Source organism: Meriones unguiculatus, chromosome 1, assembly GCF_030254825.1.
Source record: "Meriones unguiculatus strain TT.TT164.6M chromosome 1, Bangor_MerUng_6.1, whole genome shotgun sequence".
Classification (NCBI taxonomy): Eukaryota; Metazoa; Chordata; class Mammalia; order Rodentia; family Muridae; genus Meriones; species Meriones unguiculatus.
Genome location: NC_083349.1, coordinates 22329084 through 22351261, shown reverse-complemented (window position 1 = coordinate 22351261; position 22178 = coordinate 22329084). Strand labels below are relative to the sequence as shown.

General features: G+C 51.5%; 1 protein-coding gene across 1 annotated transcript; it reads right to left on the bottom strand.

Annotated features, from left to right (window-relative positions):
- Positions 1–110: 110 nt before the first annotated feature.
- Tesmin (testis expressed metallothionein like protein) lies at positions 111–19284 on the bottom strand. The gene is made up of 9 exons (XM_021634816.2): positions 18858–19284; positions 15875–16033; positions 13904–14024; positions 11707–11780; positions 10492–10583; positions 5119–5209; positions 3548–3685; positions 2593–2768; positions 111–417 (listed from the first exon to the last, which is right to left on the bottom strand). Exons 1-9 carry the CDS (start codon positions 19239–19241, stop codon positions 225–227), a joined length of 1428 nt encoding a protein of 475 aa, XP_021490491.1. The 5' UTR covers positions 19242–19284; the 3' UTR covers positions 111–224.
- Positions 19285–22178: the final 2894 nt, after the last annotated feature.

Below are 22178 nucleotides of genomic sequence, written 5' to 3'. Positions count from 1 at the left end.
AGAGGGCCTCCCCAGAGGCAGGAGGGCTAGCGTTCATCCCCAGGGCAGCTCTGCCTGCCCGGACTTCAGGGTGCCTTGAGCAGGCTGGCCAGTCCTGCTCAGCCCTCACAGCTGGCCTGGCCATGCTGCAGGGGCCTCCTGCTCCTCCCTCTGCACCACCTGCCTAGGTGCAGACTGCCCAAGGCTCAGGCTTGCCACAGCATTCCACTTTACCAGCTTGCAGTCTACTCAATTTTTAGCCCCTTGGACTTGAACTCGATGTGCAGAATCTGTGACAGGCACCTTCCAAACTCCTCCAGGACCATCTGCTCGGCCAAGCTCGGGGAGCAGCGCTCCTGCTCTGCCTCCTCTCCCTGGGCCAGCAGGCAGGCACATGTGGCCTCTACTACCTCCCAGGAGATACAGGAGAAGGCCTGCCTAGGAGAGACACAGCCACTCAGCGCTTTCTCCGTTCAGCAGAACAGCGCCTGGTCACTCTAGTTCAAGAATCAATGGCCTCTAGAGGGGACACCCACATCACCTCCCCCTCGAGGCCCAGGAAACATCTTAGATCTTGCATAGGACTGGGTCTTTCCACATCCCAGCATGGATGGGGGAGGGGCTCCTGAGGTCCCAGCCCTCTCCGTGGAGTGAATGGCAGCTAATCGCTGCTGGGGGAGAGGGATATTTTCTTCAGAGGTGTAGTCACTGGTAAACTGCCCATGCCCCAGTAAATACCCACCCCCATGCACAGGTGAGCAGCCTTAAACACAAGAAGGGAATCACACTCTTGTATACACACACACTCTTCTTCTCTCCTCTCATACACACACAAACACCCCCCCACAAAAAAAAAAAAAAAAAAAAAAAACAGAAACCAGAAATGAGAGGAGGAAGACTAGTTTGGGAGAGGGGGTCAGCAGGGATGGGGTGAAGGAAGAGAGAGCAAAAGGAAAACTACGATCACAACACATTTATACATTTATATGTATGAAATTGCTAACATGATTTAAAAGAAGCCATGTACCTTTCTGCTGATAAAATGGGCTTATTTTGAACAGTGCCCACTGGCCCATGGCTGTGCCCAGCGTGGGCTAGAGGGAGAGATGGCTTAACATACCATAGTAAGTAAATAGAAGGCATGAGGCTGGGCTTGGGAGAGCAGCACAGGGACCCCTTCATCTCCTGGCAGAGTCTAAATGCCTCATGGAGGGCCACTCACAGACCCAGAGGCTCATGTGCTTCAGTGGCAAACCCACAGGTCACACAGGACTTGGTGAGGTGGTGCAGCTGCCCTCAACTCCCTGCGTAGGTCAGCAGAGGACAACTGGCAGTGAGACGGCCAGCGTGGGGGTCTGCGTGTCATTTTTGCAGGGCACCAGGAGCTACAAAGTGTCATTTGGCTCAGAGACTCTCCTGTCACACCTGTGGGCATAGAGGCCTGGGCTGGGCTGTTTAGGCCTGGGCATTTCCTCTCTGAGCTCTGGAGTAGGGAGGCTTACCCAGCCAGCTATGAGCAGGGCTCATACTGACACCCTCAAACAACCTCAGAGGAGGCTCGCCCCAGGATGGAGAGAGCCCCGTGGCGGACACAGGCTTGGTGAAAGTGCTTCTCACCTCTCTAACCAATTAAGCCCGAGTTTAGCTTGCAGAATGAAGTTGATTTGTTTGTGACACCTAGATGACCAACTGCACGGCACTTAGAGGAATGTTCTCCCTTTGGCTGGTTAGGTTTCGGGGTGTTTGTATGTGGGTGCACGTGTGGCATATGATGCCTGTGTATAGATGTGTGTCATTGCATGCATGTGTGTGGAGGCCAGAAGTTGACAGTGGCTGTCTTCCTTGATCACCTTTACACCTTCTATTTTGAGATGAATGTCTATCACTGAGTGAAAAATCCTGTCTTTGCCTCCCATGCCCTGGGATTACAGGCACCGCCACACCCACCCAGACTCGCCCTCGGGCTTGCAAAGCCAGGCTCCTGAGTGGTCTCCCCAGATGGCCCACTCTATTTTTAAGGATGGAGTCTCTCACCAATTGGCTTGCCTGACTAGCCAGTGAGCCCCAAGGATACTGCCTTCATACATAGTGTGTGTCAAGGACACACCTGCTCACAGAAAAGGGCTGAGCTGTGCCTGGCTCGGTGGAGAATGCTTGCCTAGCGAGAGGGAGGTCCTGGATTCCAACCCTAGCCTGAAAAAAGGGCAGAGAGGAGAGAAGAGAAGAAAAAGGGAAGGGAAGGAACTGAGAGGAGGAAGGAAAGGAGAGGAAGATGGGAGAGCTAGGACCATGCATTTGTTGCTTGATCAAGCAAGACTCTAGCCCCATTCAGAAAACCACTAGTCCTGCTACCAATGTAGGCAGAGCCTGTAAGTACAAACAGGGCTGCCTCAGACAGGGCAAAGAGAAAGAGGGCCATCTAGGAAGAGAAACAGGCTCCATGGTGAGGCCTGCAAAGAAGCCCTGTGTGTTTTGTGTGTATGGTGGGGGCTTCCATCGTCCTGTCCCTCCTGTCCCTCCTGCCCCTTGTATCCCTGTAGGCTCTAGCTGGTGCAGAGGTGGTTTCTCAACCTCCCTCAGAATCACCCCAGACTAACTGTTTAGAACACCTACCTATTTTTTTTTAGTTTTGGAGGTCCAGAGAACTTAGCTGGGGACAGATGGTGATTGCCCTCAAAGTCCCCAGCCTCCATGTAGTAGGGTGTGCTCATCAGCATTTTTCGCTCTGGGCTTTCTTCATAGTTTTTGCAAGCAATGCATTTGCAAATTGAAGAACACATGATTTTTGCCTGATGATAAAAAAATGCTTTGATGAAATCAGGGTTTCCTGCAAGTCAGCCAGCACTCACACCTGCCTTTGCCCATCTGCTTCATCAGATTAATACTAGAAGCTGTTCACCAGGGAAGGAAGCAGGCATGGCAGCATTAGTGAGTGGCCATAATCCAAGTGCTCTAGAGGTGGAGGATGGAGGATGATAATTCAAGGTCACCATCCTTGGCTAGGGATTGTGTTCCAGGACAGCCTGAGCTACACGAGACCCACCTATAAAAACAAAATAGTGTCTTAGTTTTGTTTCCTGATATAAATTATCCTGAACAAAGACAACTCGAGGAAGAAGGGGCTTATTTCAGCACAGTTCAAGGATACAATCCAGCATGGAGAGGAAGTCAAGAGAGGAGCTGGAAGCAGCTGATCACGTGGGGCCCACAATCAGGAAGCAGAGAGTGATGGATGCTGCTGCTGCTCAGCTCCCTCTTTCCACTTACACAGTCCAGGACCGTAGCGGACAGTGGTGCGGCCCACAGGGACAGGTCTTTCTTCCCCACAGGCTCACCCAGAGGCCTATTTCCTCAGTGACTTTAGACCGTCTAGTTGAAAGTTAACTCTGGCCATCACATCCCCCAGAGGCCTGTTTCCCCGGTGACTCTAGGCCCTGTCAAATTGACAGCGCCTACCATCACACTTGGAAAGGAGGGCTGGGACTGTGCATCTCTTTTTACATTACGGTAAACACCTAACCACAGAGCTACTTGACGTCGCTGCTTGTTCCAGGAAGCTGCCACTTGCCTCATAGCACTCACAGTAGTTCTTCAGGCAGCCCGAGCGCTTACAGTTGCACCCTTTGCTGTGTCGCAGCTTGGCAGCTCCCAGCCGGCCTTTCCCCATTTTTGGTTGGAAAGCTTCAGGATTTCTGTCAAGACATGCCTAAGAGAGAACATAGGAACCACAAGGAGATGTATGGGAGCCAAAAGTAAGGCTCTGTGCAAGGGAAGGTCATGTAAAGGAAGCCATGGAGGGAGCTGAGGCCTCAGGACATGCCAGAGGCCTCAAGGCTTCTGTATGGCTATGCCTCACCTCACACAGAACTGGGATACAGCTGGGTTCTAGATGCACTGAACCCTTTCTCTGAATTTGATAGGCATATGTACTGTACAGAATAGTGCATGGTAAGGATGCAAAGAAAACCAGAGTGCCCTCCCCATCATGCCTCTATCTGAGGCAGGTAAGGCCACGGCAGAGGAAATAGCTCACACCAACACCCAGCCATCTATCTCAGTGATGCATGCTGTCTTTCACTTCATCCTGTTGGCAAACTCGGGAGCTTTAAGCTGCAGGGGTATTGGGTAGGCAGCGTGCACATGGCTCAGAACATAGGCGAGGCCAACACGACTCCTTCCGTTGGAGGCGACCACTGGTCTTTCCCAACAGTGTATGGCATTCTGTAGTCAGCTAGCTGGCAGTTGCTCCATCCCGCCACTGATGGGCTTGTGGCAGCTTTTGTCTATTATGAAGCTGCTAGGAACTTGCTTGGCACGTCTCTGTGAGGACTTCCTCTGACTTGCATTGGCTGTGTGCTAGTGAGTAGTATGCTGGGTGGCACCTAGGCAAACATTTAGCTGTCAGGACGTCTGATAGTCATTTCCCAGAGCAGCTATATCAAGCCATGTTCCCATCCCTGGCACATGATCTCACAGGGACAGATCATACTCACTGCAAAATAAAAAGCAACAACCGTAAAGCTCAGGGGCATCGCCACTCTCTTTTGGCCTCTGGGTCTGACCATATCAGAATTGGTAAGATAGTTCTAAGCAATATATCTGCAACTCAAAGGGGGACTTAAATCATTCTGGGGGGAAGAGGCAGACTGACCAAGACTCAGGACCATCTATTTTTGTTTCATTGAACAACCTCAGCTCTTGAGCGCCCTGGAAGTGTCTCTCTGAAGAAGTCGCCAGGCCCAGCCTAACTCTCCCTCCCATTCCCTGGCCCTTGCACCCACAGGAAGGCATAGATGCAGCAGGCTCTTGCAGTCAGCCTGCAGCTGCATTGCCCCTTGAGAAAGCCTAGATCCCCTCATACCTAAAACTAAAGGAAGCAAGGTTTCAAGTCCGTGAGGCCCACCCAGTGCTTCCCATCCTCTGATGACACTGCCCCCTCCCCCCTGCAGTGCACAGCACTACCCATAGTTATGAACCTAGAGCCAAGACAGACTGTGTGCCCTTGAGTCAGGGCCTCCAAGACTCTGCTGCTGCCCTGGGAGTCACCGCAGCCCTGGTCATTGTGTCTGTGCCTCTGCCTGAACCGGACTCTGGAGGCCATTCACCGGCAGCCCTGCGATGCTCTGTCCAGCGCATTACCTTAATGGCTTTGAAGCGCTCAAGCTCATGGCGCAGGTTGTTGCAGCTGCAGCTGTTGCAGAAGTCCCCGCTGGAGAAGCAGTCACAGTACCTGTGAGGAGAGCTCACTGAGGCCACGCCCACACAGTTGGAGATGACAGCAGGCAGATGGGACAGGTGCCTCAGTTTAGGGGTTTCTTTTGAACTTGTTATGTGAAAAGTAGACTCGGAGTCAGGGGTGTGATGTCTTGTCCTCTAACTGACTAACACAGAGGAAAGGCACAACACTAAAGCCATTGGCTTTTGACAGCACTTTGCCAAACACCATCATTTCCTGGAAGACATGCTGTCCATCATCTCACTCCCAGCTCTCTGCTCTCCTCCACTCTCCATGGCACAGCAGAAAATGGACACAGAGCTTATTTCTACCAAGCTGTCACCACAGCTTCTTCTGGGCAACACTGCTCCCCTCTGCCAAAGGCCCTCTCCTGTCAAGCTGGCACAGCAGCATCAGTGGGGGCAGGGAGAAACTGGGCACAGCACTCTCCTGGTCCCAGGCTCTTGCTTAATGATCATCTAGAGATCCTTGTACAAGGTACTGGCGTCCTCTCCATCAGTCTACTCCCATTGTTGCCTGGGAAACCTCCTAGACAGCTGCCGCTTGAATGTGGTGCTCCCTTTCCATCAGTCAAGCACCAGTGAACACTGGATAGTGCGTGACAGCTGCCACCTCTGCGTCTACACTGCTCCGGGTGGCTGATGGCAATGCGTTCTGAGTCACCCTGCCCTGGTGATTATGGAGAGGTCGTGTTCTAGGGCATGCCCATGATGCCCCGTGCCATGTCCCCTCCATAGGCAGCAGACCTATGTGGTTGAAACTTTTTGTTGTCCAACTTGGGAACCACAGCGCCAGGGAGAAGACATGCTCTAGAGGAAGTTCATCCTCATGTCAAACCACAAAGAATTCCCTCACCTACAGTCCCCACTGATAAAATCCACAGGCAAATTCAGCCACAGAACTCAAAGTGAACAGATGGGCAGAAACTCAAGAAAACTACAGATAAACTGGAGCCCCAGCCCCAGACTCCAAATGAGCCAGTGTCCTACCATGTGAGAAAAGGGGGAGTGCAGGCCTGTCACTCCTACTCTCAGGAGAGGCAGGAGGATCAGGAGTTCAAGGCTAGCCTTTGCTTTTAGTAGGTTTCAGGTCAGAGGTAGGTGGATTTCTTCTAGGCCAGCATGATCTACGTGGTGAGTTCCAGGACAAACAGGCTACAGAGAGACCCTGTTTCAAACCCTCCAAAACCAAACCAAAACAACAACAGCAACAGCTCCAAAACCACACCAAACAAAAACCCTGCCCTGCAAACTATTTACACTAATTGTACACCTGAGTCCCATTTCAGAGTGTGCCCCACAGAGGAACATGCCTCAGCCCCATGAGAGGCCCCTTCTTGCTCTGTGAAATGCTGGACAAAGATCATTTGAAGCTGGTGTGGCTGCCAGTCAACACTGCTGCCACAGACATGGGCTTCACAGCGGAGGAAGCACTAAGCGTGTTATGAAGCGAGCCACTATGAGAGTGTATTTATAAAAAGGAACCCAGGCTTCAGTTACGGCTCATTCCTCACCCCAACCTCACATCCTACCCACTGGAGACGTGACCACCTAGCTTCTCTCCCTCTCCTCACTCTCACCTTCACTTTTAGGGTTTGCTGCCCAAGAGAGGTCCACACCAAGCCAACACTCACTCAAATGGTTGCAGCCAACTCTTCAGTCAACACTTCCAGCCTTCAGTACTATTTCTTCAAAGAAGGAACTTGTTCATAACCTATGCTGGCCATTCTGTGGCCCAGGCTATCCTCAAAATTGTGGCAATCCTGCCCCAACCCCCCAAGTCCTGGGGTTACAAGTGTGAACCAGCATACCCAGCCTCTAGCAATGTTTTCAGTTTTGCTCTGGGTTGAAGTGTAGACACTACAGCCATCCAGTGCCCGTGGTGGACCTCCCTCAGCAGGAACTCCGCAGTGAAGAGATCATGGAGGCAGAGTCATCAATGTCGGCCCATAAGTTCACTGCACAACTTGCCCTGACACCTCACCCATTTCCCTGGGCTGAACCTTCTAGGAGGGAGTTGGCATCCTGGGGACAGAATTATTTGAAGCAAGATTTCAATATGGAGTATGCCAATTGTCAGACCTTCAGAGGAAGGGTCTGAGGATACCACATCACAGAATAGCAGAGGACACTAACCAAACCGGGGCACTGAAGACAGGGCAACTGGTGTCATGCCTAAAGTCACCTGGCCAGTCACCCAGCATGGCCTTGCCTGCTGGTCTGGGGAGAATATCAGAGCATGACTTGCCTGCTGAGTGCTAGCTATGGCTGCAGCTGGTCTACGCTGCACTGACATACACTCTGGCTTATGACCCTTAGGAAGGAAGGAGTCCATGCAGACTTTTAATTTCAGATCATGGATTTGCTGCAGTTACATGGCTTTTTAGAGGCCTGAGTTGAGAGTTACTCTATAAAGATGGTTGATCTGGAGAAAGAGATCCTGTATGTTTACATGTGTACACAGTAGATGAAGATCATGAGGGAGGGACACATGAAAGCAGAAGGGGGCCTGCATGGGGAAGGGGGAACAGGGGGCAGTAGCAGAGAATAACAGTGCTATGGTGTGCGTGTTAAAAGGCCACAACAAAGCTCATTAGTTTGCATGCTAGCTAAAAAACGAAAACATTAAAAAGAGAATGAACTCTAAAAGCTGGACAGGCAGCAGCCACTGATAGGCTCTCTAAACTTATGCAGTGTGAGACAGAAGGGGCCAGGTCCAGGGAGGGTGGCTTCCCACAGCTGCCTACTGCTCACAGTCTGCCAAAGGCTCCACCCTGACCTGCTCAGGCCTCTGTTCCTCTGAACGGGATTTCCCACCAAATCTGAACACTGCGACATGGGCAGTCAAGAGCACCAGACAGGGGCTGGAGAGATGGCTCGAGGGAAAGCACTCACCATCCAAGGAGCAGACCCGAATTACAACCCCAGATCCCACATAAAAAGCTGGGTGTGTGGCATATGCCTATAATCCTAGCATGGGGAAGCAGGGGCCAACGAACCCCTGGCCTCCCTGACCTCACTGACCAGCTAGTCTAGGTGTCTTTGTTGTGTTCCACCTTTTTCAAAAAGCATTTTCTCTGTGTGTGTGTGTGTGTGTGTGTGTGCCCCTAAGTGTAGATTATGTGCATGCGGCACCCATGGGGACCAGGAGATGCCATCAAATCCTCTGGAACTGCAGTCACAGGCAGTTGTGATCTGATGTGGGTGCTGGGAGCAGAACCCGGGTCCTCTGCAAGAGCTGCAAGTGCTCTTAACCACTGAGCTACCTCTCCAGCCCCTCCACCTTAGTTTCTGAGACAGGGTGTCCTACTGGTCTAGGGCTTGCCAATCAGGCAAACTGGCTGGCCAGCAAGACCTAGACAGCCTCCTGCCTTCACCCCCAGTGAACGCCACCATGCCCAGGCATGCTGTGTGGGTTCTGGGGCTGGAACTCAGATCCTCATGCTTGCACAAGACTACCAACAGCCTTCTACCCAGCCCCGGCAGTTGGTTTCTTTTTGGCTGAAAGGCATCTCCATGCACACTGTGATCAGAGAGACAGGCCATCGGGGATAAACGGAGCACAGAAAGGGTAGGGAAGGACCCATCACCTGGGTTTGAAATTACTGGGAAAGGCTTCCATGGCTATGATAATGTCTGACTACTGTCCTAGTGGGGCCAGAAGTCCTGCCAAGACTTGGACAACCTAACCTCCGAAGGGTACCACAAATGAACCACAGCTCTGCAGATGCCAGCTACCAGCTGATCTCATCATAACTATGGGGCAGGGTTCACATCCACTACCTGGCAGGTGATCTGAGCTCTAAAGTCAGCCACATAAGACAAGTTTCAGGGGTTTCTAGCGTATGGTAACCAAAGGCAGATAAGTTAGCCAGTCATCAGCAGGCTCTGCGACTGGACCAAGCCATCCATCCATTTGTCTGTCCTCAGGCCCAGTGAGCTGCTCCTCTGTCCTCTAACAGCTCAGCCAAAGCTGGGACAATTGTGGGTGACACTTTCCTTCTGATCTCTCAGCTCTGTCTATGAAGTCAAGAGGGCTGAGGAGCAAATGAAGGAGAGAGGGTGAGTTGGTTCAGACTGGGAATTCCCACACTGAAGCTACTAGCCCCAAACCTTCAAGCCACTCCCACCCTCCCATCAGGAAACCTCAGGGCTGGTACAGCTGGGCAGGTCAGTACCACAGCAGAATGGTGGAGCTCACAGCTCAGGTGGATCCTGGTATATTCTCTATGACAGGGACTAATAAAGGGGGGAAGGGGGAACTCTGCTGCAGAGAAGATTGCTCCTTGGGAAAGTGCCCCAGCTGCAGCTGTGGAGCTCACACAGTGTCGTGAGTGTAAGTCCAGCATCTGCTACCGGGTTCTGCACATGCCAGAGCAGGGAGTGCTGTCTCCTGAGCACAACAAAGGTGCGGTGAGCCTTTCATGGCCTGTGATACTCCAGGCTCCCTGAAGAGCCTTGATGCTATCAGCGGCAGCTACAAGCTGTTGAGGCCCTCTTGTTTCTTCTTCCACTGTGAACAGCCACAGTAGGATGATCAACAAGAGTGTCACCAATCCAGGTCCACTACCCTCACAGAGGAAAGCAAGAACCCATCCTGTTTCATTCAAGAACATTTGAGGAAACCATCAGCCAACTAGGTACAGCTGTGCTACAGCCAAAGCCTCAGGTCTAACACATGGACTTAACACTGTCTCCAGAGGCCATCTGACCCTTCTTCTGCCTCCAGCCCCTTGTCTCAAACTTGCCAGTATCAGGACAGGAGCAGGGGGCACAGGATACAGGCTGACCCAAGAGTTCCTCCCAGTGTGCTCAGGCGACTCAGCTGCAGCTTACACACAGCAGTAAAATGCACAGGGTTCTGGCTAAGTGCACCTCATGCCCATCAGAGACTATGGGACAGAGCAGATAGAACACCTGCCACAGACTGTGTTCCAGGAGCACAGAGGCAGCGCTACGACCATGTCCACACAAGCAGCTGCCACTGTGTGACCTGCACTGATGACAGCCAAGAGAAAGACTCTCAGGATGCACACACAAAACAAGACAGAGCCACAGCCGGAGAACCTTGGGACACACATGGGACAGCAGCATGGAGGGGAAGCCAGGGGCCATCCCTGATGGCCTCACAGGAAGCTCAGAGGTCCTGCTGGGAAGGGGAGATGAGCACTGATCTTTCAGCAAAATTAATTCCACACTGCAGCAAGAAGTGCAGTTTATGCAGCAGCTCCTTGGATGCTTGCAGCAGAGGCAGTGGCCTCTGACTTTAATCCTTACCCAGCCAGAGCTATTTTGGGTGGCCCTTGCAGAGCCGGTCCAGAGGGGAAGGCAGTCCCGTTGACAGCTGAAGGGAGAGCTCCATTATCAACCTGGATGGAGGCAAAAGCAAGATCGGTCTCCTTAGTGTGCATGCAAAGTGCCAGCAGCAGCCCCGACAGGTTGATGTCACATCCCACCAGGCCCCATGACCACTGCAAGTCCACTGACACTGAGCCCACAGGCTGACACCATCTTGGAGCTATTCTCAGCCCCAGGCCCAGGGCCTCAGGGTACAAATTCTTGGACTATGGCATGGTGGAGTCAGGGTGGAGTGGGGCCTTGGGCCAACAAGGTTCAGCTAAGGAACAGTGCACACAACTATCACTTGGGGGCGGTGACACTGTCAGGGAACAGATTATGTCCACAAAGCATTAGTTGAAAACACAGTTACGAACATCCGCAGCTAGAAGCATTCTCAAAGACTCATGTTCTCAGAACAAGAGACCTGAACTGAGTCTCGCTGGCGAACACTGCTCATTTTCTTTTCAGGCTTTGTAGCTGGACTCCACCTCTCTGCCCACACCCTGCCTACCTTGACCAAAATCACCCCTGGCTGTCAACAAGGGTGGGCATCCTCTGTTCCCTCACTCCCTGCTCGCACATCTCTCTGATCTAGCATTTGTGCAAGCAAAAAGCCAGCAATGGGGACTTCTGGCTAATGCTGTGACTATTGTCCTTTCCCATAGACTCTCATGTCCCCACTGCTGTCTTCCATCCCAGGGTCTGACACAAATATTTTACTATTGGTTTTGATATTATTTTTAAGATTTATTACTTACAGTGTTCTGCCTGCATGTTGCCTGCAGGCTAGAAGAGGGCACCAGATCTCATTATAAATGGGTGTGAGCTACCATGGTTGCTAGGACTTGAACTCAGGACCTTTGGAAGAATAGTCAATGCTCTTAATCTCTGCACTATCTCTCCAGCCCTTGATTTTTTTTTTTTTTCTTAAGACAAGGTTCTATGTATCCCAGGCTGGTCTTAAACTTGCTGTATAAATGATGACGACCTTGAACTCCTTATCTTCCCCCATCTCTGCTTCCCAGCTGTTGAGATTACAGGCATGTGCCACAAGGCCTGGCTCTCACTGTTAACTGTATACCTGAGAAATAAGTGCAGCAACTGAAAGGCCAGGAGATGACATCAACTGTGGTGCTGTACTGAATGACTCACCTGTGTGATGAGATTTAGCTTGGCGGGCACCGGCAGAAGTCTTCCCACCAGCGTTGTCATTGGCTTAGAGAGCTCTGTAGGAAGACAACATTAACTGACAGCAAACATGGAAACGTGTCCGTCTACCACAGGCAAGGCTGGTTAAACTTAGCCTGACCTTAGTCCTTTTGTTTCTGAATTTTAAAAATTATGCTTATGTGTGTATTCATGAGTATATGTCATGTGTGTGCATGCCAACAGAGGCCAGAAGATGATGTCAGACCCCTTGGATCAAGGGGTACAGGCAGTTTGTGAGCCATGAGAAGCAGATGTTGGGAGCTGGGCCTCCAGATGTTCAGCAAGCACTCTTGGCTGCTAAACCATCTCTCTGGCCTCTTGTTTTTAGGCAGGGTCTCATAAAGTCTGGAACTCACCTCAGACTTTATATAGTCATGAGCTCTTGATCCCCCTGTCTCCATCTCCTCAGTGCCAGGGCTATAGGTATGTGCCACCACTCCTGGGGTCTGTGATTTTTCTATAGCCCCCTTTGGGTCAGTGTAACTTTCATTGCTCCGTTTTTCATCACAAAACTGCTTGGCCTGAGCATCACAGAGTTCTACCACACTGAAAAATGTTAGCAGCCAGCTTCCAAAACTGTGTCAAGGTGCCCTTGCCTGACCCAGCAGTCACTGAACACCTTTGGGGCATTTTCTTTCTTTCTTTCTTTCTTTTTTTTTGACATTTTCTATTTTTAATAAAAGTCTAGTGACAACTGTTGCATTCTACACCCATGATTCCCATCTATGTATCTGCTTGTTTTGTACTGCTCTAAGCCATTAGGATATCAATGCTTGCTGAGCTCTCTAGACGAAGCCACTTATATTTTGGTCCAAAGGCTCCACCAGGGAACATCCCTGAAGATCAGGTGTAATCTCATCCTCCTCCAGGCAGCCCTCCAGCCTGCAGCTATTTCCTGCCCTGGGCCTCTGTATTCTTTCAGTGAGACGCAGACTGGAGACGCCCAATGTGTTACACGCAGCAGGAAGCAACCAGCAGCAAAGGGCTGAAACGCTTCCATAAGGACACTGAACTGGAAGGCCTTCTTGGGCTCTCTAGGGATCAGGATTTGAACCTGAGAAAACATGCTTCCCTGCCCACTGAGCATCACAGGGCAGCTTGGATTTGTGGGAGACAGATCTGAGAACCGCAGAATGATCAGCAGTAAAGGACCCCCAGAGGCAAGGCCTCTGTATAAGATCAAGGAGGGTGTATGGGGACAGTGTTACGCTTATTTTGTCCTGGGCTCAAAGGCTGGTTGCACTTGGCATTGGGCTGACACTGTTGGAAGGTTACCGTCCACCATAGCAGCCTGAGGCCCTGTGGTTTACCCAGAGATGCTCACTGCCAAGGCTAAGGGAGGGCTTGATTAGACACAGGCCTAAGAGCACACATTTCATCTTCCTCTAAGCATTTATCAGCTCTGAAGGGTAGATCAGGCCCTTAGGGGTCATTTGTTAATTACCAGTGTGGTGAGTGACTGTCAGATAGGTCACTAGAGAGCCAGCTTGGAACTCCTGAGGGTAAAGCAGAGGGACAACCCTTATTGATCACACAAGCTGTTTCCGCTAAACGCCAATTATTTAGAGCACATTTAACCAACCAGGGCCTGAACCATGAGCCATCATGTAGGCTGATGGTGCAGGCGAGGCACATCTGCCCCTGACTGGAGGAATGAAGCAGAGACAGGCTGATGAGAACTTGCTAAAGACAAGGCAGAGGAGGAAGCCAGACAAAAGCGAGGCTGACTGATGCAGTGTCGGAAACTTCGGCGACGGTAGTCTATTCTGTGACACTCGCTCACTGCTGTTGCCCAGGTTTTCCAAGCACTCATTTAATACACTCACGGCCTGCTCTACTGTCGCTGTGTCGATGCGCAAGTGGTGAGTATGTGTGGTGCTTGCGTGCGCACACTTGCACGTGGAGGCTGGAGGGTAACCTTGTGTGCTGTTCTTCAGTAGCCATCCAGCATTTCTTTCTTTCTTTGAATCAGGGTCTCTCACTGGTCCAGAACTTTTTAGCCTAGGCTGGCTGGCCATCTCCAGACAGAGCCTCCTCCCAGCCCCTCCTCTCATCCTTAGATACAGAGCCCACAGACTCACTCGCTGCCCCACTCCTCACCGCCTCCAGGGGGACCCGGGCAGTGTTTGCACTGTGGTACCTGACTGTGGGAAACTGCTCTGGTCGTCATACTGAGGAAGCAGGTGGAGCGCTTTGAGCTCCCTAGCACCACAGTTGTCTATGCAGAGCATCTGGGCGCCTCCTTTCAGCTGACAGATCACCTGAAATGGCATGGGGAAGAGGGCAAGTGACCCCAGTTCAGAGCAGGAACATGTGGAAATCTGAGATCTTCCCCTGGCTTGGTTCAAGTCTGGGGAGGGAGAAGGTGGGTGCGCTCTCTATGTCTTCTTGACACTGACTACTGCTCCCTGCCACCGCGCATTCCTGTGACGTTTCTGCACAGTCACAGATTGCTCCTGTGTACTCTGAAGGACCGGGCTGTGGACAGAGATTTCTTCCTGATGCCCTTCAACCCACAGCCTGTGGACAGGGATTGGGCTATCTCCCAAAGCTCGGTTTCCCACCTTTGAAGCCCATGGGGGCTGAGCACATGTAGGAGTAACTTTAACTTGCTGTGTGTTCTGCCCAGCCACAGAGCCAGCTATCATCTAACAGGTGGTTTGTGGCTTTTTAAAGATTTAGTTATTATTTATACAATATTCTGCCTACACACCAATTTTACTATAGATGGTCGTGAGCCACTATGTGGTTCCTGGGAATTGAACTCAGGACTCTTGGAAGAAGAAAGTGTTTTTAACCTCTGAGCCATCTCTCCAGCCCCTGGTTTTGTGGGTTTTTATGTCCACTGATTTTATTTTCTATAAATACAATTAATAAAGGCAAATCCAGTGACTGGAAACTCCAAAGAAACCATGTTGAAGTTACAGGCTAACACTGCCAGACCCCCCCCCCCCCCCCCGCCCCGTGGGTTCTGACTACACATCCTCCGGAAGCCAGGTATATCTGCCCATCAGAGCCACCAATCCAGGCACTGAGGGATGGAGGGCTCTGCATGCCCAGTTGCTTCAGGGTGTGTGGTACGAAGGGCTGAGGTCATCTGAATAATACTCATGATCCTGCTAGGAGAGGAAAAGCAGGTTCTAGGGCAAATGCTCACATCATTCTGAAACTGGGAGAGGCCAGTGTTGTTCTGCACAGCTGCATTTGGAGGGTGATGCAGCCACCTACAGGCATGCACTAATCTGGGAAAGGCCCAAAGTGATGCCTGGCCCTGGTCTCCACACCCCAGGAACAGATGGCGGGTAGAGGGAGTCAGAGTCCTTTGTCGTACAGCTTCTCTACAGCCCTGGGAGAGCTCTGCCATTAGAACCTTGGTTCCAAGTAAGTCTAAGACACGGATGGGTACTAGCATTTGCACCCCAAAGACAGATTTCAGAGGGACATTATTTCAAGTATTTTGGGGCACACTTTGTGCCTTAGACCAGGCCTCATGTGGAGTTGCTGAAGGCTCTGAGAATGTGCTGCTTGTGTGATATGAGCTGGAGTGATGTGCTAGTGATTCCCTGACTGTCCCCAGAGCAGTTCCAGAAGCACAGCACACAAGGTCCAGGACTAAGACAGCAGCAGAGCATCTGTTCTCTAAGACAGGCATAGAGGGGGTGTTTGTGGGGCTGTGGGAGGTGGAAATGACACCACACAGGTATAGTCCCAAAATGTGGCCATTACACACCCTATACCACTGCCACTGGCAACCTAGAGGCAGGCAAATTGGGCCTATGTCTTGAAGCTGTAGAAGCACAGCCTTCGGCCCAAGGCCCCCAACCCCTAGAGCTGTGCCTAGACTGTCCCCACCTCAGTTCCTGACCCTCTGCTCTACATGAACAGTGTGACATATGATGACTCCCCTGTGGGATGCAGCAACATCCCAACCCTTATTTGATTTTCTGGGGTGTGTGTGCGGAAGTGAGAACCTTGGTGGTGAAAGGCGGGGTTAAGTTGACTCTCCCCCTTTGTGGATGGACAAGCAAAGAGCACTGACTTGGCAGATGACTAACAGCAGCAGGCAGGGATCTTTGACAGACTGAGTGATGCCATTTTTATGCATAGTTACCATAGGGCTGGAGTCTTTCTTCCGAGGGCAGCTGGAGGCCTCCTCTGCCTCCTGGGATGATGAGAACTTGCAGCAGGATTCCTGCGCCAGAGGAGCCTGGAAAGCTGCGTCTTCAGGGCTGCTGCCTGGCACACTGCCACCCGCTTCTTTGATTTCAACCTGGAAAAGCAGTGGTGATGTCAGAGGACACAGGGACATGTGCTGCACTGGCAGCACACAGAACACTGAAGTCAGAGCTCCCGGACAGCAAGGACCACCCTGGCCCCCAGCCCTGAAACCACTTTTCCCTGTGAGAAAGAAAGGAAACAAGCCAACAAAGCGGCCTCAGGATGGAGGCCTCTGAAGACAGCCATCAATCCTGGGGCGTGAGGAGGACTGTAGTTAGGAACATACTGAGAGTCTGCATCAAAAGGAAATAGATAGGACTGGCAAGGTGACTCGGTAGGTAGGAGCACCTGACACCAAGCCTGACAACCAGAGTTCGATCCCCAGGCACACATGGTAAAGTCAAGTCCCGTAAGTTATCCTCTGACCTTTACATGTGCACTGTGGCACATGCATCCACACACAAACAAATCTAATTACAAAACAAGTAAACGAGACAAAATTAAATTTACTAAGAAACAATGGGATTTAAAAGCTGAACGGTCCCAATGATTACAAAATTTACACCAGACTTGAGTGGTCCAAACCTTAGAAGACGCAAAGCTGCAGCTAGATTTCAAGTGCTAACCATACTGAGACATTTCATATTTTATGGGAATGCAGGAAAGTTACACTTTTTTCCTGCTTGCTGCCTTGGGAACTTGCCAGTAGTTATTGGAGTCTCACTGAAATTATTTCTTCCTATCCACAAACACACAATTGCTGACCTCTTCATCACCAGCAAATATCACAACGATTTGTACTACAACCGTAATACTTTCCCAGACCGAACCTAACCACATGAAACTGTGCGAGGAGGATTCCCACATAAAGAGCCAGGTGTGCTGGCCTAGGCCTGGGATCCTAGCCCCTTTGGAGGCAAGGAGGACCCAGAGGCAAGATCATGTACAGGTACAGAGTTCAGAGCCAGCCTGGGCTACATGAGACACTGCCTCAACAACAAAAACAAAGATCTGCAAAAAGGGTGTTAGTCACTCTGAATAGTTCCTAGAAATAGAGACAGAACAATTCCATTGTTTAAGCAATAAATATACTTATGTCCTATCTATTTTTAATTAATGAATTAGGAAATAGTCTTTCAAAGCTTAAAAAAATACTTGAAAGACAGCCCATCAGTTAAGAGCACTTGCTGCTCTTGCAGAGGACCTGGGTTCAGTTTCCAGCACCCACACGGCAGCTCACAACTGTGGGCAACTCCTTTTGGTGGATCCAACACCCTCTTCTGGCCTCTGTGGGCACTGCATGCACACAGTGCACCTACCTGTGAACAAACACACATTATTCTTTATTTTTTTTCCAATTTAAAAAGCAGAGTGTCTTTTTTGTCACACAAAAATTTATTAAACTTGGATTACATTAAAAGAGACTGTCTTCAACACTGGCATATTTTCTTCCCTGTTCCACCCCTCCCCCCCCACCAAAAACCAAAACAAAACAAAACAGGGTTTCTCTGTGTAGCCTTGGCTGTCCTGGACTCACTTTGTAGAGCAGGCTGGCTTCGATCTTATAGAGATATGCCTGCCTCTGTCTCCCCGAGTGCTGAGATCACAGGGGTGTGCCACCATGCCCAGCCCGTTTTACTCTTAGAGGAGGGAGTAGAGCTGGGAGCAACAGAAGGTGCTAGGCCAGCTCCTGCTGATGGTAAATAGAGCTTCTGGCATTTAGAATCACTGGAAACTCAGGAGGAGGCCTCTGCCTTGGGAAAGGTCTGGACTATGAAGTACCTGTGGGGAAGTCTAGAGAGCTGCCTTTCCTGTAAATTGAACAGGGAATGGGATTTTTGAACGCTGAGCTCCAGTAACTGTGACTTATACTGTATAAACCCAGGCTCCTATCATTTCCACAGAGGTTCTAACAATATTCTACAAAGGCTTACTCTAGACCTGACATACTTGGCTGGATGAGGAACCTGGTTTTCCAAGCTGGGTTCTGGAGTTGACCTGTGTGCTGGGCTTCCTTTAAAAGGGTGATTCCTGGGTGCAGGAGAAATGGCTCAGTGGTTAAGAGCACTGTCTGCTTTTCCCGAGAGATCTGGTGCCCTCTTCTGGCATGCAGGTGTACATGCAGCCAGAGCACTCATACACATAAAATAGATAAATCTTTTATTTTGAAAAGCTGATTTCTTCATTTTGACAAGAAAGCAGGGTTGGGGATATGGCTCAGTTTGACTAGGCCCTGAGTTTGATCCCCAGCATTGTATAAACCAGGTGTGGTGGGGTACACATGTAATCCCAGCACTCAGGAGACAGAGACAGGAAACCAGAGGCTCAAGGTCATACTAAGGTACACAGTAATTTCGAGGAATAGCTGGCTGAGAAGCAGCATTCATCCCAGACTCTTACTACATAGGTTTGAAGAACCTTCCCTTATTTTACAGAGGGGTAAATCCTCGATTAATGAAATCCTCCATATAGAAGTCTTTGGTATGAACAAACATGTATCTAAAAACATAAACCTCAAAGTATAGGACCAGGCTAAAGACAATCTACAGAGCACGCAAAATGCCCTAGGTTCCAGCCCCAGCCCCGCCGGGATGTGGGTGGTGGGGGAGGGGGGCGACGGGGCGGGCCTACGGACACAATTTCCCAGGTCAGGAACGACTGATCCCCGGGTTGTGTGATGCGAAGCAGGTGTCTAATGCAAACACCTACGGTGAGGGCAACAGTTACGAACTCTCCTAGTCGTGCACAGCCACCTTCGGGGGGAGAAGGCTGGACAGGGAGGCTGCGGGGGGGTCCGGGAGAGGTCACCTAGTGCCCGCGTCGCCTGGGGATGCCCTGAGAGACGCGGCGCGACGGCGCCCCCTGCCGGCTCTTACTGGGATCACGCGCACTCCCGCGCTCAGCGGCAGCAGCGCCGGCCCGCGAGCCCCGGGGAGCAACGACGACAGCACGTGCACGCTGTAGGCCGGCGGCGGCGCGGCCTCGTCCGGGCTGCGGAGCTCGGGCAGGCCCGGGAAGTCGCCGAGCAGGGCGGCCGGCACCTCTGCCCCCGGCGGGGGGCTGAGCGCGCGCAGCAGAGGCTCCCCCGGCTCGGTGGCGCCCAGGTAGGCGTCGGCCAGCACGGGCAACTCATCCCGCTCGGCCGCACCCGCCGCGGGGCTCAGCGCCAGCCCGTCTGGAAACGCACGCTCCGGTCCGAACAGCTCGGCGCCCAGCTCGTCTTCGGGGCCCGTCATGGCGCCGAGCAGAGCGTCCTCCATGGCCGCGGGGGACCCAAGAACAGCGACACGACGCGGCCGTCCAGCTCCCCGCACCTCTGAGAGGTTGGCCCGACCGTTGACCGTTAGGAAAGGGGGCGGAGCCTGTCGCTGACTGGGTGGGGCGGGGCCTGGGCTTGGTGGGTGGGGCCTCGGCCGAGGTGACGGGAGCCTGGGTTGTGGTGGGCGGGACCTTGCCGTGGAGGGTGGGCTCTGGACTGTGGTGGGCGGGGCCTGAGCATGATGGGAGAGGCCTGGCCTGGGCTGTGGTTGGTGGGCAGGGCTTGTGCAGATTTACTGTGGGTTTGGATGCGGGGCAGAAAGATGCACTCTCCGGGTATCAACCAACCACTCCTGCCCGCATAGATAAACTGATGTTCCCAAGATGGTGGTTCTCCTTTTTTAAACTTTTTTGAGAATGTTATCCGTGAGTACTGCGTTCACATCATTTCCACCCCTCCCGTTCACCCGTCTTTGTTTTTAAGTTAGGACCTCGCTAGGTAGCCCTGGCTGACCTGGAACTCTATGTAGGCCAGGCGGGCTACAGAGATCTGCCTGCATCTGCCTCCCAAGAGCTGGGGTTAAAAGTATGACCTCTGTCACTCCAGGATTATTTTTACTTTGAGCCCATTTTAAGTCTGGGGAGGCAAGAAGAGGGTTCCGATCCCCTGGAACTGGAGGCAACAGGTGCTGGGAAGTCCTCATCCTCTGCAAACGCAGCTCTTAACCTCTGAGTCCTCTTCCAGCCTATTTATCTATTACATTTATTTATCCGTACTGGAGATTGAATTTAGGGCCTCCTGCCTGCTAGGCAAGCGCCCTGCCTCTGTCACCTTGTCAGCCTCCCCAGTAATTGGAATTAAAGTCCTTTGCCATCAGGCTTTTCTACCAGGTTTTGTTTTTATTTACAGTTATTGTGTGAATGGTGTGTCCACACATGCACACACACACCATGGCACGAGTTTGAAGTAAAATTTCCCAGAGTGGACAGTTGATTATCTCCTTCCACTGTGTGGGTTCCAGGATCAAATTCTCTTTTTCTTCCTTTATTTTTTAAAGGTAAGGTCTCCTGTAGCGCAGGCTGGCCTTGAACTTACTATGCAATCAAGGCCGGTCTTGAACTTCTCACTTTGCGGCCTCCACCTACTGAGTGCTAGGATTATAGGTATGCACCGCGATAGCCAGCTTATTTGGCGCGGGACTTGAACCCAGGGCTCCCTGCATGCTAGGCAAGCACTCTGCAGAGTGATCCACATCCCCAGTTCGGCAGCAAGAATTTCTTTGCACCCTTGCCATTCTCACATCCATGGGAAGGAGCCCACATAATTCTGGTGGCTTCCGGTGAAAATGCGGAGGGCCCCGCTCAGCCACATACTACCAAGTCTCCCATCAAAAGCTGAGGTGAAGGATGAAGCTGACATCCTCCTGAGCACCAGACTGTCCTGTCATAGCGCCTCGGATCTCAACCCTTTCCTGTGTGCGCACACATGTTCCACAGCTGGAGTCAGCACGTCCAGGGGCAGGCCTGGGAATCCCAGTGCATTAACTGCCAGGAGAGCATGTAAGGAGTCAGATACCTGCCCACCCGAGACACACACACACACATACACACACGCTTGGTCAAAGCCAAGCCTGGAAGCTCCACGCCTCTGCTGTCTCTAGTGAGTTGGCCAAAGCTGGCCCTGGCTTGTTCGTGTTGGTCTCAGCTCCAGCTCATTCCTTTGTGCCAGCCTCCCACTCCCCACATCTGCCTCTTGGGGCTCTTTTTAATTTTTTTAAAATATTTTTTAAAGATTTAGTTTGTATGTAATCGAATGTTTTGCCTGCATGTATGTGCGCCATGTCTATGTCTGGTATTGGCGGAGGTTAAGAGCAGGGTGTCAGACTCCTGGGACTGGAGTTACAGGGGGTTGTGGGGTACATGAATGCTAGGCATTGACCCCAGGTAAGAGCATCAAGTGGTTTGTTTTTAATAAGTAACCATTTATTTTTTTAATTTTATTTATTTATTATGTATATAGTGTTCTGCCTGCATGTACACCTGCAGGCTAGAAGAGGGCACCAAATCTCATTATAGATGGTTGTGAGCCATCATGGGAATTGAACTCAGGACCTTTGGAAAAGCAGCCAGTGCTCTTAACCTCTGAGCCACCTCTCCAGCCCCCATCAAGTGTTCTTAATTGCTGATCCATGTTCTTTGGTTTTATGAGGCAGGGTTTCACTATAGAGGTCAGGCTAGTCTGGAACTCACCATGTTATCCATCACCTTCCCTAGTACAAGGTCCATGCCATCACGCTCGGCCCCCACTCAAGCTGCAATGCTTGACCCTTCAGTGGGCAGTCTTGGGAACGGAGCTAGCACCAGAACCAGAGGTGGGCAGTCAGGTCTTTGTTCTCAGTGCCTAGAGCAGCTGCTCAGGAAAGCCTGATGAAGAAACTCAGTGACAGTATGGAGAGATGGCTCAGCAGTTAGGACACGGACAACAGGAGGACCAGAGTTCAGATGTCGGCATCCCTGAAAATGCTGGGTGTGGTTGCATACAGCCTGTAATCCTATCACTGAAGTGGGGCAGAGTCAGGACTGCTGGGGCTTGCTGGCTGCTGACACAGACAAAAAATGGGAGCCGCAGGTTCAGATCCAGACCCTGTCTGGAAGGAAGAGAATGATGGAGGGCTCTCCTCTCACCTCTGCACATTCCTGCAGAGTGGGACACAGTGTGCATACGCCCGTCACTCATTTACCAGGCCTTTACCAAGCACCTGCCATGCTGCCAGGCACTCACCGAGGGATGGGGCCGACTGTGGCAGTGGGCAAGCTCTCTGCATGCTGCTCCTCAGTCAGGCACATCAAGAGTGGTGTCCCCCATACTGCAGGCTCAGAGGCCAGCACTTGTCACACATCCCCCTGATTGATACGACAAAGGAGACAGGAACAAATGC